General features: G+C 43.0%; 2 protein-coding genes across 2 annotated transcripts in view; one reads left to right on the plus strand and one right to left on the minus strand.

Annotated features, from left to right (window-relative positions):
* Positions 1-14,121: 14,121 nt before the first annotated feature.
* Positions 14,122-17,497, plus strand: LOC116297822 (uncharacterized). Its single transcript, XM_031706128.2, has 2 exons — positions 14,122-15,585; positions 16,204-17,497. The coding sequence occupies exons 1-2, from the start codon at positions 14,434-14,436 to the stop codon at positions 16,762-16,764; spliced, it is 1,713 nt and encodes a 570-aa protein (XP_031561988.2). The 5' UTR covers positions 14,122-14,433; the 3' UTR covers positions 16,765-17,497.
* Positions 17,381-18,327, minus strand: part of LOC116297804 (SCO-spondin) — a 32,026-nt gene continuing 31,079 nt past the window's right edge. Inside the window, exon 31 of the mRNA XM_089040001.1 lies at positions 17,381-18,069. Coding sequence (XP_088896127.1) covers positions 18,064-18,069 — 6 coding nt within the window. The 3' untranslated portion in view covers positions 17,381-18,063. The remainder of the gene's footprint in view (positions 18,070-18,327) is intronic.

Consider the following 18,327-nt stretch of genomic DNA (forward strand, 5'->3'; position numbering starts at 1 on the left):
CTAATAACATCATTGGTGGGCTAAGCACTGCGCTTACCACGACAACCCCCTATTCCGTTACCAACTTAGAGCTACAGTACGAAACGGTATACAGCGAAGAGCTGGCCCGTAGCGCTGGCATGGAATACAGCTCCGGCAAGGCATTCCTTTACGACCACGTAGTGATGTATAAGACGTTCAGCTTCCTGGATAAGACGGATGAGGTTATTAACCAAAGCATTAACCTCCCCCGAAGAAGTCTTACGGGGTTAATGCTGGTGTTTGCCAAACCCTACGAAGCCGGCAAGCGCAACTCCGAGGCCTTTCACAACCCCAACATTACTAACGTCGGCGTGAATATCAACGGCGTTCCAAACAAGGTTTACTCCCAGGGAATAAAGCCCGCAGACGTGTACAGGGAGGCAATGCGCAAGTTTGGCGACCAAATTAGCCCTGAGGAATTCTTTAATGATAAGTATGCGCTGTGGATTGACATGCGCACCATTAACGACGAAGACCTACATGGCCAGGGTTTACGTCTAGTAAATACGCAGGATGGCATAACATTGGAAATCAAACGCACCAAGAATGCCTCCGCGGGCGACGGTGATAAAATAAACTGCTACGTCTTCGTCGTGTCTGACGCGCAACTGAGCGTAGAAATGAATCAGCTAAAGAGCGTTGCCTACTAGGCTCGCGTTCCTTGAGCCAAGCGAAAGGATAAAAAATATCCCTTACGTATAATATGCTTCGCGTATTTGAAAACAACGAAACCAAACTGCAATGCATAGTGCAAGGCGAAACTTTGTACTTCAAAGCAAAGGAGGTGGCTTTGGCGTTGGGCTATGAGCGCCCTAGAGATGCGATTAGAGCACACGTATCTGAGAAATACCAGAAAAAATGGGCTGATCTACAAGGGGCTGCGAATCACCGCTCCTTTACTACGCAACCAAATGCCGTGTTTATATCCGAACCTGGTTTGTACGAACTGATATTTAGCTCCAAACTACCCAAAGCTGTGGAGTTTCGTGATTGGGTCTTTGAGGAAGTCCTACCCGCGCTAAGGAAAACGGGTAAATATGTAATAGAAAGGCGGTTTGGCGGCCCAAACAAGTTAGTATTTAAGATCGAAAATGAAGCCGACCTACACGCGAAGGTCGTCGACTACACACGTAGGTTTTACCCCGATTTCATCATAGCGCCGGGTCTTGGCGAACTTCAAGATTCAGACAGCAAGCGAATAACCTGCTGGCGAAAAGGCTACCAAGCCGGCCAGCCAGACCTTTTAATCCTTAACGCCCACAAGAAATACCGCGGGTTGTGTATTGAGTTGAAAACCCCAAAAGGAAACGGCGTCTTATCCGCGAAGCAATCCAAAAAAATTGCGCAGCTTGATGTAAATGGTTACCTAACTATGGTTAGCAACGATTACGACGTCATCTGTCGTGCCCTCATGGATTATGCGGACGGCATTCGTATTCCCTGTAAGGGCTGTGTAAAGCGGTTTAAGTCCTACGCCACTTTGAAAACGCACCTAAAGATATTCCATAGGTATAATGAAGCTCAGCTTGACTCACTGGCGTGATCTTGTCCACGGTAAAGCATACGAAATAAAAAATTACGTCGTCTTCGAAGACATCGACCGTTTACGGTTAGTCCTCAAAGACTTAGAAGGCAAGGAATATTCCCTTTGGGCGCCGGATTGCGTGCGGTACGTAATTCAGGGCGAGGAATTCACCCACTTACGCAGCTATGGTAAGGTAAATGGCCGATGGAAGTTTGACATTGAAAGAACAGTCACTCCATCTCCTCTTTGTAGTTAAGCGCGTCTGCTAAAGTCCGCTGCGCTTTAGGATCCGCGGAGCACCAATGCCCCACGAAGGATCCTTCGGAGAATACCCTGTCGCAATGAAGGCAGGTGTATTTTTTACGCGGCGGCTTACAAGGGGTAATGCAGTCGGCAGGTAGTTCGCAAGTAATACAGTCCATATATTGAAAGGGTAATTAGAATGCCTCCCAGAAAGGCAGCTGCGTAGGCTAGCATATACCTTTAAAAGGGGTTCTTATCTTTATTTATTATTATTAGATTATGCAAGCGCCCTTAAAAGGGGTCTTTATTTTTATTTATTATTATTCGTTATCCTTAATAATAATAAATAAAAATAAGAATGGGATTTGAGACTCTTTGCGCAAACCCTACTTTACTATCTTAAGCCGCCTACTAATCATTGCGGGCTTTCCTTGCCGCCTCATTGCCGGCATGCCAAGCTTCGAAGCGATCTAAGTACTCCTTGAAACCGCCTTGGCCGTCATAGAGACACTGCCAAACATGTTGGTCACTTCTTTGACAGCCGCAGCGCTCACAAGTTGCCTCCCAATATTCTCTATCCTCCCACCTTACGCCTTCGACGCAGTCAAACTCCGCAAAGCGCTGGTCAATTTCCTTCTTCCGGCGCGTTAACTTCCTTTGGGTTTCCTTTGGGCAACATCGTGCAGCAACGTCGCCGTGCTCCTCGCAAGCCACGCTCAGCAGGTCGTAATTGCCGCGGCACCGATGTCGATGCCATTCGTCATTCTTGTCCTCCTCGCAGCGCTCACATACGTTCTTTAGGCAAACGCGGTTATCAACGTGGTAATCCAACATCTGCGCGCTGCTAAAGAGGCGATTACACTCCTTACAACGCCTTTCGCGTGCCTTCTTAGCGCACACCTTCTTTTCCAGGTGGTATTTTAACATTTGCTTGCTGCTGAACTCCTTGTTACACCGCTCACACTCCATATATAATAAGGATTTAATAACCCTTATATGGGATACCGCATAAAGTCCTTAATGGACTCTTTTGCCCCGGATACTATTTCAAAGAGTGTCTCAGAATGTTGACGTTTAGGTTAAATCTTTGTTAAGGATGCCTGGAAACTATTTCAAAGAGTGTCTCAGAATGTTAACAATAAGGTTAAATCTTTGTTAAGTATATGTGGAAAGCCCGTAAGGATTAGTAGGCGGCTTAAAATAGTAAAGTTGGGTTTGTGCAAAGAGTCTCAAATCCCATTCTTATTTTTATTTATTATTATTAAGAATAATTAGGGATATTTAATAATAATAAATAAAAATAACAACCCCTTTGAAGGGCACGTCTTAACAAAGATTTAACCTAAACGTCAACATTCTGAGACACTCTTTGAAATAGTTTCCAGGCATCCTTAACAAAGATTTAACCTAAACGTCAACATTCTGAGACACTCTTTGGAATAGTTTCCACATATACTTAACAAAGATTTAACCTTATTGTTAACATTCTACAGGGGATATCGCATGAAGTCCTTAACGGACTCCTTAGCCCACGTTGCCATAGTTATCAGCGCACCAAACCGTTCTGCGCGCTTCAGACCGCACATTTCATCGTACAATTCCTGCACGCGCTCTTTCAGCCGATCGATCTCCTCCCTTTGCATTTCTATGGTGTCTCTTTTATCTTTTGCGTCGGTGGCAATCCTTCTTACTGCGTCCACTGGGTCCATCGTATATATAATGGATCCGAACCATATTCCCTGCAATGCTCTGATAGTAGGACCCACCGGCTGCGGAAAGACCCAGTTCGTCGTGGAGCAGCTATTAGGACCCTTTAGATACCGCTTCGACTACATCGTGCTATTATGCCCCACCTACGTGAATAACCGCACCTGGACGGGCATAGGAGTGAAAGATGACGACTTCTTTGTAGATATCTTAGACCCTAACGAGTTATCCAGCCATTTGAAGTTCTGGCATAAGCAATTCCCTAAAGATACGCAGACGCTCCTCATATTGGATGACATTGCCTGCGGGGACGACGTAAAAAAGCGCACCTCCGAGCTCGTTAAGCTCGCCTTCAGCGGTAGGCATGACAATATCAGCGTTTGGTTGCTTTCCCAGCAGCTTACCAGTGTCTCTAAGCCCTTCAGGGAAAACATAGGCTCTCTCGTAGTATTTTATACTCCAAGTAAGTCTGACCTGGAAACCATCTTAAGCGACTACGGCGGTGAGATATCCAAGGAACAGTTACACGAATACATGCGGCATTTAAAAACGCACCAACATTCCAAGATGATCTTCTCTTTGAGGTTTCCGTATTCCATTAACATATATGGACATTGAGCAGCTCTTAGATGAAGTCCCCGCGCAGTTAGACGAAAGTAACCTTAAGGAACAACTTAACATCCTTGTGTCTTCGGGGAAGTGTAAAGAAATGATAGGCAAGGAACTTACCCATGAGCAAGTTAATAAGTTGTCAGAAGAGGAAGTTAAGAAGTTCCATAAGAGGTACGAGGCCGCCCTTGCAAGTAAGACCACGGACGCCGTCGCAGATTCCGCTATCCGACTTGCGACTAAATTGCTTGGACTTGCACTGCCCATAGACGACGTGGAGCAACTGCGGAAGGACATAAGAGATGACTATGTCATATCCCAAGAACTTAAGATAACCTGCGGGTGGTTGTCTTTGAAGTGCGGTAAGTTAATGGCAGTCGCCTCTGCGGCACTTCACGTAGCTCAGCATGTCGACTTGAAGGAGGTACTAGGTTCCTTTGGAACATCTTGGAAGGACTTCAAGAAGGACAGAGAAGTCGAAAAGGTCTTCCAGGCAGCACTTGCTGAGGTACCTGATCAAGTCGCCTCAAGTACTTAGTCAAGTCGTTGTCAAGTCGCCTCAAGTACTTAGTCAAGTCGTTGTCAAGTCGCCTCAAGTACTTAGTCAAGTCGTTGTCAAGTCACCTCAAGTACTTAGTCAAGTCGTTGTCAAGTCGCCTCAAGTACTTAGTCAAGTCGTTGTCAAGTCGTCCGTAAGTCATTGTCAAGTCGTCATCAAGTTACTTGTCAAGTCCTTCAAGTCCCTTAATATAAGATGAGTGGCACCGAAGAACAACCACCCGTAGAAGATACCAAGATTACCAAGGCTAAATCTCCAGGCAGAGTCGCTGCCGGAAAGAAGCTCGCGGAGATGAATAAAAAGAACAAAGCCAAAAAAGAAGAAAAGGTGGAGGAAAAAGAAGAGGAATCCTTTATTAATCCGGGATACGTCATTGGCGCGTTAGGAGTTGCTATAGCAGCAGGCAGCCTTTACTTACAATGGCGGGCAGCAAAGCCAAAAGTAGAACCACCAACATATCACGCGCCCGTGCACGCACCTGTGGAGGTTAGAAAAAGTAAGATCCCTGAAATGGAGTAAATTTATCACCCGCGGCGACCTAGATTTTCCTTCTCGCTTTGTAATATAATGTCAACCGCGTTATTGAAAACTGTTGAAGAAGCAGCTATCATTACTTCCATCGTTGCGGGTATTGGTTGGGTAGGTAAGAAAGTGCTCAAAGAAGACTTTACTGAAGACCCAAGCAAGAGCTTCGCTAATTTTGCTAAGATGACCGCTGCCGTAGGCGGGGCTATCATGGCAAAGAATTACCTACAGAAGGAAAAGTACCTACCTAACATATAAATGGCTAGCGTGGTCGCAGGTGGAGTTATTGCAGCCTTAGCATTCACTGGAGCTAATTATGGTGGTCAATATTTGGATAGATTAGTTAGAGGTGATCGCAGCGGAGATTTGGCCGCCGAAAGGAAGAGACACGACTTAGCGCTGGAGAAATATCAGCGAGACGTGGCGGCTTGGAATGAAAAAAGACAAGCTTACAGGGATTGGTTGGACAAGAACTACCAAGACAAGATGCAGGCGGATAAGAACTTTGAAAACACAGACTACGCCTTTAAGCTCTATGCGCAGGCGCATCCCGACTTTAGAATGAGAAAGCCTCAGTTCAAGAATTACTACCAGCCTTCTAAGAAACAAAAAGACAATGAGTTGGTCTTCGTAGGAGTCGCAGGGCTGGCGGGAGGCGTAGCTTTGGCGTATCTAATATAATGATCGTCTTTTTGGAAAGCGATAAAAATAACTTTACCACTTATTTAAATCCCCCCATTAAAGCCTATAAGGTTCGGCTCATAAGTTGCTCTTTGTACAATTCTTGGTATAACCTGATTAGGGGCATAGTCACTGAGCATACAGGAGGATCTAACTATCAAGCCGTATTGCTGCCCGATGGACATTATACGCCAATCACACTGGCCAAGGAATTAGCAAAACACGGTTATACTCTCACCACAGGATTGCCGCACGAAATGACCCTCAAACATAATATGTCAAATTATTCAATGACTTTTGGAAAGTCTGACCCATTGGGATCTTTATTATGTGCCTCGGGCAAGACAATTACCAACACAGCCATACCTGTGAAATGGAAAGTCGCATCCTCTTACGAAGTCTATTGCGATTTAGTCCATAGTTACAACAATGGAGAAAAGTCTTCTCTTATGTCTAAGTTCCTGCCCAAAGGTAATCCATTTGACCTGGTAGAATACACTCCCATTTCTTTGAGCTATGACTTGTCTAATTTGGTAGAAAGCATAAACATCACCATTAAGGTGGACGGAAAGACGGTGGATTTTAACGGACGCAAGATCAATCTTGTCCTGGAATTCATATAATGGGCCGCGTAGAGGACAAACTCAAAAGGATTTACTATGGGCCTGAAGGCTATTGGAAAGGAGCGTCGGCCATCAAGAAACTCGCGACCGCGGCCAGGGTATCAGATGAAACGGCTAAGAACTGGTTAAAAAAACAAACCCTCTGGCAGGTTTATCTTCCCGTGCCTAAGTACATTCCCAGGCCCAGCTTCACCGTAAATACCCCCAATGAAGTTCATCAGGCGGATTTGCTTTTCTTACCGCACGACAAGGTGAGAAAGAAGACCTATAGGTACGCTTTGACCGTAGTTGATGTCGCAAGCAGATATAAGGACGCCGAACCCATAACCAGCAAGGATTCTGGGGAAGTCGCAGAAGCCCTAGGTAGGATTTATAAGCGCGTTTTGAAATGGCCTAAGCTGCTGCAAGTGGATGCGGGGACAGAGTTCATGGGCGTGGTTACTAAGACCCTGAAAGACCACGACACTAAGATTAGGAGAGCCGAGGCAGAGTACCACAGGGGTCAGAGCATCGTCGAAAGATTCAATAAGACTCTGGCCGAGCGTCTCTTTGGATACCAGTATTGGAAAGAGCTGGAAGATCCCTCCAAACGCAACAGGGAATGGACTCGGAGGCTCCCCCAGGTCGTCGCGGCTTTGAACAACGAGGCGGCCAGGGCTACGTGAATAAAACCCAGGGACGCTATGAAGAAGAAACACGTGGAACACAAGTCCTACGTCAGAAGTTCAAGGGCGGTCTTCCCCCATGAAAAAAAATTAGGTAATGTCACAGTCCGATATCTCTACGGACCGGGTGAATTAGAAGGAGGATCCAAAAGAGCTACGGATCCTAATTGGTCTTTGGAAACTTACCAGATCCGAAGCGTAATAGCTAAGAAGGGTCAGCCCATCTTGTATTATCTTCACGATGGCCCCACACGTGGGTTCGTCATGGAAGAACTGCTTATCGTGTGATGTCCGAATGCTATCGTATGCACTCCGTCATCACACATCCATCGCTTACCGTCAAATGCAGACAGCGACACCTTCTCCTGCGTGACGTATGTATCTGATGACCATAGCTGCGCAGGCTGTTCATCTTATGCCGCTGTTCCTTGCGTGTTCGTAATACGTTGAGGTAGGACTCGTGCGTAATGTCCTTCTTAACCACGTACTTTTTTACGCCTTTAGCTTTCTTTTCTACGCCGTCTAACTTTAGCACGCTGTACATCTTTGGTTTCAGACCCACGTACTCTACTATGGGTTTTCCTAACATTTCGTCTTTCATCTTCCCAATTACCTTCTTATTCTTCGCAGAGTAAAGGAAGTGCTCCTTCGGGTAACCGCTGGTGTCGTACTCGTCTATGTCGGGGAGGCAGTCTTTGTAAACGTCTTCCGTTTGCACTTCTAGAATTAGGGAGTCGGTGTCTGTGTACAGGAGGCGACAGCGGTCTCCGTACTTTGGCTTAAGCTTATCGTAGTAGAACTCATACATAAGCAGCTTCGATAGATCCAGCACCGTAAAGCCTGTGTAAACGGGCTTGTTTAGTAAGAGGTTTGCCCTTTTCATGTGAATCACGTAGAAGTTCAGCATTTCTACGTATCTAACGAAGCCTGGCTGTGACACGTATGCTTCTGCTTCCTCTTTGGTGCTGACTATTTTTACGCTTACGCGCTTGCGGATGTTCTCCATTGTCTTTCCGAACACGCTGTTGTTCATCAGTTTGAAGAGGTTTTTCTCGAAGTCATTTTTCGCTGCGGTACGCTTTTGCGTGTTAAAGTCAATGTAGGGGCGCATCCAGGGTTCCTGCGTGAATTTTAGGACTCTGTGGATCTTCTCTACGCGCATTCCGTGTCGCACGTAGAACTGCAGGTTGCGGTAATGTACCACATACTTCTTCTTATCCATCAGGTTCATAGTTAGTTTCCTGTACGGTTTGTAACCAGGGCACATTTGCTTTTGCAGCGGACTTAGCTGCTTAAATGGTATCTCTATCGCTTCTGGTGCTAAGGGGAACTCATTGTGTTCGTCGTGCAGGCGCTCTGGGTACTCCAGATCCACTTCTAAAACGTAACCCTTGTCTTCCTCCTTTCCTACCTGCATGTAGAAGTCTATCGGCTTCACTGGATCCCATTCGAAGTCTCTCACAGGTAGGTACTGTGACATTGCCCAACCATAAAGGTTATTCGCATCCAGGTAGTAAATGTATGTGGTTGGTTTCTCTGGGTCGTGCTCTACTAAGGGGTTGTTTGCGCGGGCGTAACGTCGGCTGGGCCCGCATACGCCGCCACGAATACCGTCTTCCATAAACCGATACATGTCGTATTCCGTTAGGAGATCCAACTGCGCATTTGTCTTCTTTAACAAAGCACTCCAGCTGAGCCCAGGAGCCGTGTAGAAATTAGCGGGATCCAATCCGTAATATTCCATAGCCATCTTTCTGAAGCTTTGGAAAACATCTGCAAGCAGCACTACGTCAGACCTTAGGTAGATGTCGTGGTAGTCCCCCATGTTCTCACAGGAGTACTTTTCCCACACGTCTAACGCATGCTGGTACTCCTCATCCTTTATACCGGACTCGTTTAGGGTGCTGTAGAAGCGATCTTTGGGTGGTAGGGACTCTTTGAATCGATCCCAGGAGTCCATGTATTCGTATGGGTACACTCCTTTCCTTTCCGCGCCGTATTGGCTGGAAATGGGAAAGTTGGTGTTATACTTTACGAGGTTTGCTAAGGAGTCCGCCATAAACTGCTGCGAATCTAAGAACTTTAGCTTACCCACAGTTACGGACATGTAGCGCTCTTTGTTGTTGGGTATGCATTTGACGTCGGAGCCGTCTGTTCCTTGTAGTAGCAAATGGGAGTCGTAACCGCGGAGGTTGTGAAAGAACACCGGAATCTCCATGTCTGGATTTACTTTGAAGTTTATATTGCATTTCCAATGAGCCGCTCCTCTGTATTTACCCGTGATGTGGCAGTGATCCCTAACCTTATCCACATAGAAATCCTCAACGAATGCTTTATGACAATGAATGCAGTGCGTGGAGGGCTTTCCCGGCTTCTCACCTTTCTTAGCATACTTCCCGCATTTAAAATGAGCTTCTCCTAGATACTTTCCATCTTCATCCCACGCTTTCTTGGCTCGTCTTCCAAACTGAAGAAGCGTATGTTGGCAAATGTGGCATTTTTTTGCCTTGTTAAAAGCCTCCTGGTTCTCTTTGGTAAATTCCATCTTCTTTGGACGTCTTAATTGTTCTCTAATCTCTTCCTCCTCTTCTCGCAATGCTTCTAGAAACTTATTAGCTGCGTTCTTACCTCGGTAAATCACAGGAGGGTTTGCTTTACCGTCTGATTTGACTACTATGTAACCAAAGGAGCAGATCTCGTGTAATCCTACCTTATTCGTGGCACCACGTTTCTGCTCTTCCTTAGTTATCAACGCTTCGAAGTCTGCATATATCACGTAAGGCACTTGCATCTGCTTTTGATGGTCTGCGTATGAAAGCTCTTTGTTGGTGGGTATCTGGATCCGTTGCGCCACTTCTTCGACTCCGCGGCAGATCTCATCGTGTTTCTTTAGGGTATTTAAGGATGTAAATGACAGCAAGCAGCAGTCGCAGAAGTACTTTTTGCCTTTGTGCTTAGTATGTCTGTAGAATAGTCTGCTAATGTGTTTAACCCATGAGTAGTGTCCGCCGTGGTAGAATAAATGTACGCGCTCTCCTTTACTTTTTGACAGAACTAACGGTACTATCGTCTGCTCTCTGACTCCGTAAACGTTAATTGCTAGATCGTTTATTTCCTCAAATATGGGGATGTCTATCAACTGCATGGGAAATTCCACACCATCCCACTCTAAATCATCTGTGGGATACTTACTTGTCCTACAGGGATCCTTCTCTGCTGGATACAGTGCAGACCTGATTGCCCACATAAAGCATCGATTGTCTTCATTCTTCACGTTTACAATAGCCTTCTTCCTTTCTACCCACGTTGGTAGCGGTACGTAACTCCCCCCTCGTATGGGTACGTACCTGGCTATACTTATCTCTATTCCTTCAACCTCCTCTACTGTCCAACCCGATCCTTCTTTCGTGTAGTTAGACAGCGACTCCATTATTGCTTCTAAGGCTTCGCTGAGTGACCTATCCAGATTCGTGGATTCTAATATCACTAACGACTTTGATCGCAACATTGCTGTCGTCATTACCTCGTCTTTTGACAAACTTACTTCTACCATTATGCTCGCTTTCAGGGCTCCTAATTCTTCTATACCTTTTCGGAGAGTCCTTTTAACCTTCCTTTCTGACTGACGCCAAAACTGTCTAACGTCAATCTCACCGTTACCGGGTATTGACACCGTGCTGAAGTTGCTTTGGGATTCCATCTATATAATAGGAAATATTTTATACCTAATACCAAGCACTTTTTAGGTCGTCGTAGTCGTACTCACAGTCCTGACAATGCCAAAACAATTTAACCTTAGTCTCAAACTTCTTACCACATCCACAATCATAACTGCTCATACACTTCGTCTTCATTTTCAAATGCTTTTTCAAATCCGCTTCTTTCTTAAAAGTTCTCTTACATTCTTCGCACTCCATATATAGACTAACATATTTAAGTGCGCTGTTGCCCTCAACCACACTTGGAGTGGGGGTCGTCCGTAGGTGGATTTTTGATACGGATCTTGCCCGTGTTGAGATTGCGCTGGAACCCCCATTCCCTATACTAGTGACTAACATATTTAAGTGCGCTGTTGCCCTCACGGGTAATCCTGGCGTAAACTAACATATTTCGAGTGCGCTGTTACCCCCACGGGTAATCCTGGGGGTCTCATAGGGAATGAGGGCTACGCAAACACGGGTTAGTGACTTTAAACGGGAAATCCTCGTGTGGTCACTGCGCTAGAACCCCCATTCCCTATACTACTTGCGTGAGATCGATTGGCGTGGCTCATAGTATTTTTACTGCATGGATATAATGTAAGGACTTTGGCAGATGTAAATAAACATACTGGTATGATGATATTTAGCATCAAACGTGATATAAACGAAAACTAGGCGGTAGTCTGATAACTGGTGAACATGCGTGAGATCGATTGGCATGGGTCATAGTATTTTTGCTGCATGGATATAATGTAAGGACTTTGGCAGATGTAAATAAACGTACTGGTATGATGATATTTAGCATCAAACGTGATATAAACGAAAACTAGGCGGTAGTCTGATAACTCAGTGGTGAACATGCGTGAGATCGATTGGCTGGGTCATAGTATTTTTACTGTATTGATATGATGTTGGGACTTTGGCATATGTAAATAAGCATACTAGAGTATGATGATGTTTGCTGATTTGGCGCCGAGAAACGTCATATAAACGAAAACTAGGCGGTTGTCTGATACCAGGTGGACATGCGTAATGCGATTGGTTGGCTCTTAGTATTTTACTGCAGGGAAATGCTGCCAAGATTTTGGCAGATTTAAATAAAACATAATCTTTATTTGGCGCCAAACTTGATGTTAAAACAAGCCAGTCATTGGTCATATACCTAAGAAGCACATGCGTGGATAAGCTGGCTGTGTGGATCTCGTTTTTTTATCGTATTGATATGTTATCACTGAGGCAGCTGTAAGTAAAACGTACTGGCGTATGATGATCTATATGTTCACCAAACTTGATGTAAAAAAACTATACATTGCTTTGATACCTCGTGGACACGCGTGAGACTGGCTTTACTTCACATTTATATGTTGTTAGGATTTTGTCAGATGTAAATAAAATTAAAATTCTGCAACGAACATTGACTTCCGATGATTTATCCTATTGCTGTTTACTATTTACCTTTTCTTGTCCTGACCAATTAGAATGCTGTAACGAAGATCCGTCACAATCAGAACCCCTTTTTCCTCGCTGTTGACTATAACTTGTTTACAAAATCAAGAATTTTCGATCTGCCTGCTTTACTTAGAGGTAAGAAAAGCAAAACAATTTTTTTTTTTTAAATTGAAGGGAGAAGCTTAGATGTGATAAAGTCAAAACAGCGTTTTGCTTGAATGCGTTGAATCTCTAGCTGCAAAAAAGATTTAGGATTACACAAAAAACAGTTCGCTAGACAATTTTTTTTTTTTTTTTTTTTTTTTTTTTTTTTTCCAGCCATGAAAATTAAATGTTATAAAAACTGCGTCGTCCCTACCATGACAAGTTGCATGTTAACACAACGGCTAAGCGCCATCCGTTTTAGGATTTACTATCATCTTGACAAAAAAGTGATGAGGTCACTCATTTAGACTAGTCATAGTGTTTCTTCAGTTTTCCTGAAATTTTAGGAAAAATATAAACAAAACTGATTCCTCTCTAAGACTCATCTTATAAATAAACCAAATTTTTAAAAAATTTTACGTCGCGGTGATCGTAGGCTTTGTTTCTGGAATCCCCTTCACATCTAGTAGATCTAGAGTCGCTAATATATGATATAATATTATGTACAGCATATTCTAAAATTAAATCTATAATAACGAAATAATTAAGTAACAACATAATAAATAATTTATAATAAAATTAATACTTATTCCCTATTAAAAATTTTCTTAAAAAGGCCACGTTTAAAAGTATTTATATTCTTACTACTTTGAGGATCTTTTCCCAATTTATTCCATTCGCTGACACCCCGATACACCGATAATAAAACGCTAAATTGTTTATGCATAATGAAAACACAACAGAAATCACGACCGTGAAGAGTGTTGTAAATCAGATAAACTTTAACTTGAATTTTCTTGGGCAGATTCACTTCAATTTTGAAAATTGCGGCCCTCGGGATGTATATGGCTTATTGCCTTCGTTCTCGGTAATTAAGTAATATATACAGTATGAGCGGCCGTGTTGTATCCGATATACAAACTCGAGGCGTAATTATTAATGAGTTTGATAACTCTTACTTATAAACAACAGCATCTTGTCTTTTGTAGAAAGCCGCCAGAGGTCAGAAAACGAGCAAATTTGACCTACGTTTGAAGACCTACTGCGTGACACATAATCATTTATCCAAAGATTTCTTCCTATCATTAGAAAGACCATCATTTAAACCATCGACCAGTGATGTTTCAAGCCATTTCATACTTTAAGCGACTCTAAATACATGTCTAGGAAATAAAATTATTTCGTTGTGTTAACATGTTGTACACAATGGATTATTCTTATAGAATTTCGAGTGTTTGAACCTCTGGTGTGGGTTATTTTTCCTCCAGCGGCGACGAAAGTTGACTCACGATTCACTGTTGCAATGGCATTTTCGGCCTTGTTTGGAAAATTTCATTATTTTCCATTATAAAGCGTCATTTGATCAAACCAATACAGTGATTCTTAGGATACAATACCCTATCTGACTTCGATTTTTCAAGTTTCAAGGTTTGCCCAGGATTTTAAATTTTGCTCGTTTGTTACAGACAGTCACTCTTAAATCTGTCTAAAGACACCAAACACTGAGTTAGAATGACATCGGAACATCGCCTTATCTGAACAAACCAACCCCGTGGGGGGGTTACACCCCTATATTCGCTATAAGGGTATTTGTCGCCAAACAGGGTATGGTTTTTAGCGATTCTACTCTGGAACAGGGTATATAAAATCGCCCTCGCTCTGGGACAGACTATCTATTTTCGCAATACCGGAACAGGATATGATTTTCAGCGATCTTGCTCTGGAACAGGGTATGAATTTCAGCGATTTTACTCTGGAACAGGGTCAGGGTTCAGTGGGCTCAGCGGCACATCCCTACCCTAAACGGGCAAGAGTACCCTCCCCCCGGAAACCAATGCAGGCTTCGACTCCAAACGATCCTCGCAAAATCAATAAAGTACCCTAATACGTTGCATTTGTGCTTAGTTTCTGAGCAATATAAAACCTCTGAGAAAGAGCCGAGATTGGATGAACAAGTCATTGATGAAGCTTACGATCCAATATGTCGAAAGCTGATCTTATTTTCCATGGAGCGAATATCATCACCATGGATGACAATCTACCCTCGGCTGAAGCTGTAGCCATTAAAGAAGGCAAAATCGTCTTGGTGGGAACCAAAACTGAAGCTTTCAAGTTGGCAGGTCCAGGGACACAATACGTGGAGCTTCAAGGAAAGGAAACACTTCTTCCCGGCTTCATCGAACCCCATCAGCACGCCATCCAAATGATCTTGAATCGCTGTATGTACGTCAACTGTGGTGCATACAAACATGAAACGTACGACGAGATCAAGGAACTCATCGAAACAACAGTGGCTGCAACTGACCCAGCAAGTGGCGAGTGGTGCTTGTTTCTTGGCTGGGATCCAGAAATGATTCCGACATTACCTAAGCTGCATTTTGACGTAGTGGATTCTTTTTCAACTGAAATCCCTATAATTATCATTGGGCAGAGTTTTCACGTCGCTTGGTCGAATCGCAAAGCATTTCAGGTCGCAGAGATTCCCGAAAATATTGAAGATCCAGATGGAGGAGTCTTCGTGAGGGATGAAGACGGCAAGTTAACGGGACAAATGCTGGAATCACCGGCGATGGTAAAGGTTATGGCTCGTGCTCCTCAGCCAACAAGCCAGGAGATATCAAAAGCTCTCGAAGAACAGTGGGACGAATACGCCAGATGTGGATTCACTACAGTCACTGACCTAGCTTACATGCCAACTGACACTGATGTATTTGTCCAAGAGAAGTCAACGAAGCCCGACTGCCCCATACGTTTAGCTCTGTATAAACTGGTTGATGGTCCAGAAGATCAAGTTTTAAGAGAAACAGCGTCAGGCTGTAGTGTGCCACCGCCACGACCAAAGAAAAAAGTCGAACAAAAAGTCAAAGAAAACGACAAACTCTGGATTGCTGGAATCAAGATCATCGCAGACGGGTCCCCTCATTGTGGCACAGCAGCAGTTCGCGAAGCGTTTCTTGATACCGAATTAACAAGACTCCTTGGGTTTCCCCCACCTCCATGCTTTGGAATGCTGAACTATGATGATGCTTCTTTGTTGGAGACCGTCAAGTACTGGCACGGGCAGGGATATCAAATTGCTATACATACTCATGGGGAGAGAGCAATCGAGCAAGTTTTGAGAACGTATGAACAGGTAAGACCGTCAAAATATCATTCTGTCAGTAATTTTCACAGGGAAACTTAAAGGTTATACAAGATCAGAATATATACCCAAATTTCGAGCGGTTCTCTTTCCTCAGTAGCCTTAGGGCTCTTTCCATTTAGTCAGAACTGGCCGGTCAATCTGGTCCATTCATAAAGAGAATTGTGTAATTGATCAAGACTGTTTTTCTGTTCCTAATTTTTATCCAGTATTCTAACCAACTATATTCTAACCAATAATGGTGCACGGCATAATGATCTCTGTCTATTTTTGCGCAATCGCTTTCATACCTTTCAGCCGCGATTAGCCGCGATCTTGGGCCAGATAGACCGGCCAGTTCTGACTAAATGGAAAGAGCCCTAAGGCTGAGCAAAGAGAACTTCATACCTTTCATACCTTTCAGCCGCGATCTTGGAATTGTTTTACGATAACCGCTGGTAAATAAAAAGTTTTGCCTAAATTTGAGTCCCAAAAGGGTTTTTAAACCACAACATTTTCTCAGCGCTTTCGGGTAAGCAAAGATCGCACAATATCTTTGTTATGATCTTGAATATCAATGATCAATTTTACATCAATAATATTATTTATAATAATGGGAATCCATATAAGGCGTTGAAGAGGTCAAACGCATCTGATCGTCGTCACCGCATGGAGCATCTTGGACTCTGTTGTGAAGGCCACATGATCCGGGCAGCAAAATTGAAAATTGCTTTATCCTTCTTTGTGCAACATCTGTACTTCTATGCAAAGGCATATTCAGAATCCATTTTTGGACCAGAGCGTACACGTCGTTGGGCCCCATTGAGTTTGGCCACAAAGCACAAGCTAACCTGGACCATCCATCAGGATCATCCTGCATATCCCCTGCCTCCTGAGCCTTTTGCCAACATGATGACAGCAGTTACACGAACAAGAAAAGGAGAACCCAACATTGTCTATGGAAAGGAGTACCGCGTGCCTATACAAGAAGCACTGAAAGCATACACCATCAATGCAGCCTGGCAGATCCACAAGGAGAAGGAGCTTGGTAGTTTGACAGTGGGGAAGAAAGCAGATCTTGTGATTCTGAGTAAGAACCCATTACAAGTGGATCCATTCAAGTTGGTAGACATCAAGGTTATTGACACCTATTTGGATGGGAAGTGCAATAATTTGAAACATAGGAAATAACTTGTTGATAATAGACACAGTAACAGTTGTAATAGTAGGAACAATGGTGATTATAATAACTTGGTTAACATACGTTCACTAAATGAAATCACATTTCTTGATGATCGTGATACTCACTCTTTTCAAGAACGGCAATGTATTTGAAAAAAGTTAAAACAGGCACCGATCCAATTTTCAATTTTGATGCACATTTAACAAAGTCAATGTATTTGAAAAAAGTTAAAACAGGCACCTATCCAATTTTCAATTTTGATGCACATTCGTAAAATAATTTTTTACAATAACTTACAAATTTCTCGCGCACTGATTGGTCATTTTTTTATCATCAACAAAGATTAATAAACCCGACGTCAACGAGCGCGCGTTCTTTCCGTTGGTTGTTTTGATCGCTAAAAATGAGAAACGCCTACTTTGACAATGTGGTGACGCAATTTATCGTCAATAAGAGGACAGCACTTAAAAAAATTTGTTAATTATGGCTATTTTAATAAAGTGATACACCATAAAACCTAAAAGATGAGACCAAAAACGATTACAAAAATCGGAGACATCTATCAATGAATAAAGCTATCCTAATTGTTCGTTGACGTATGAACATTTTTATAAGTACAGTGGCTTTGGCCTCGGCAAACATTCTCCTGAGGTCTGGGTCTTTTTTATTCAAACATAAATCTTTTATTCTACAACGATTGTTTCATTCATTCATGTCAATAAAAATGTATTTACAACTTTACTCTTTCTATATATCATTTCTTTGTGGATTATATTACAATGTACTTTTGGTAAAAAATGAAAATCTAATAATAATAATAAAATATTAATAATAGGTTTAGTACACTCTATCAAAATTGTGTGTTCTGGGAAGTATGGTTGGGGATGTATGTAGCCTCTAGCCCTTCCAACCCGCTTCGCTCACCATTAGGAAATTATCCCACATGCCCGACATTTCTTTGCTCCGTATGGCACTAACACTGGCTTTCTGTATCTGTTTCACTGCTAGTTGCTTTGATATACACAATTCATAGTAGATCTCTTCCTTATTGTCTTCCAACGTTGAAATGTTAGTACCCTCATTTTGTTTCGTGTGGCAACAGATCTTTGTGAAGATAATTTTGACCCTCGGATCAAGGGTCATTCCCTTGAGTATTATTTCCTTTTTTTCGATAATGCTTGACAGATGCTGGACTTTCGGTTAGTACTTATTCCACGGAGGATCGAAGTGGCTGGAAAAGTACGCCAAACTAAGGTTTTACGGTCTATATAGAACTTCTCTTGTGTAGTTTTAGCTTTGACATTTTTTTAAGTCTGGAAAAAAGGTGATCAATGTTAAAGAGGCCAACAAATGTCATACCCACTTGCGTGCAGCCCGACTTTAATAGACTGTGGGTAAGCAAAGCTATAATTTTCAGTATATAGAAATATAAAAACACAGAGATAATATTTTTGAAATAAAATTGTTAGATGATGCTGAGCATAATATCTTGAATGGGTATCTCTAGCAATGTTGAACGGTACTAAAGTTTTCCAACGTAGCCTTGCTTTCAAGCACTTTAGGATGAGGTT

This window comes from Actinia tenebrosa, unplaced genomic scaffold (genome assembly GCF_029948245.1).
Source record: "Actinia tenebrosa isolate PJP-AT-01 unplaced genomic scaffold, QUT_ActTen_1.0 PGA_scaffold7__59_contigs__length_16204524, whole genome shotgun sequence".
NCBI lineage: Eukaryota > Metazoa > Cnidaria > Anthozoa > Actiniaria > Actiniidae > Actinia > Actinia tenebrosa.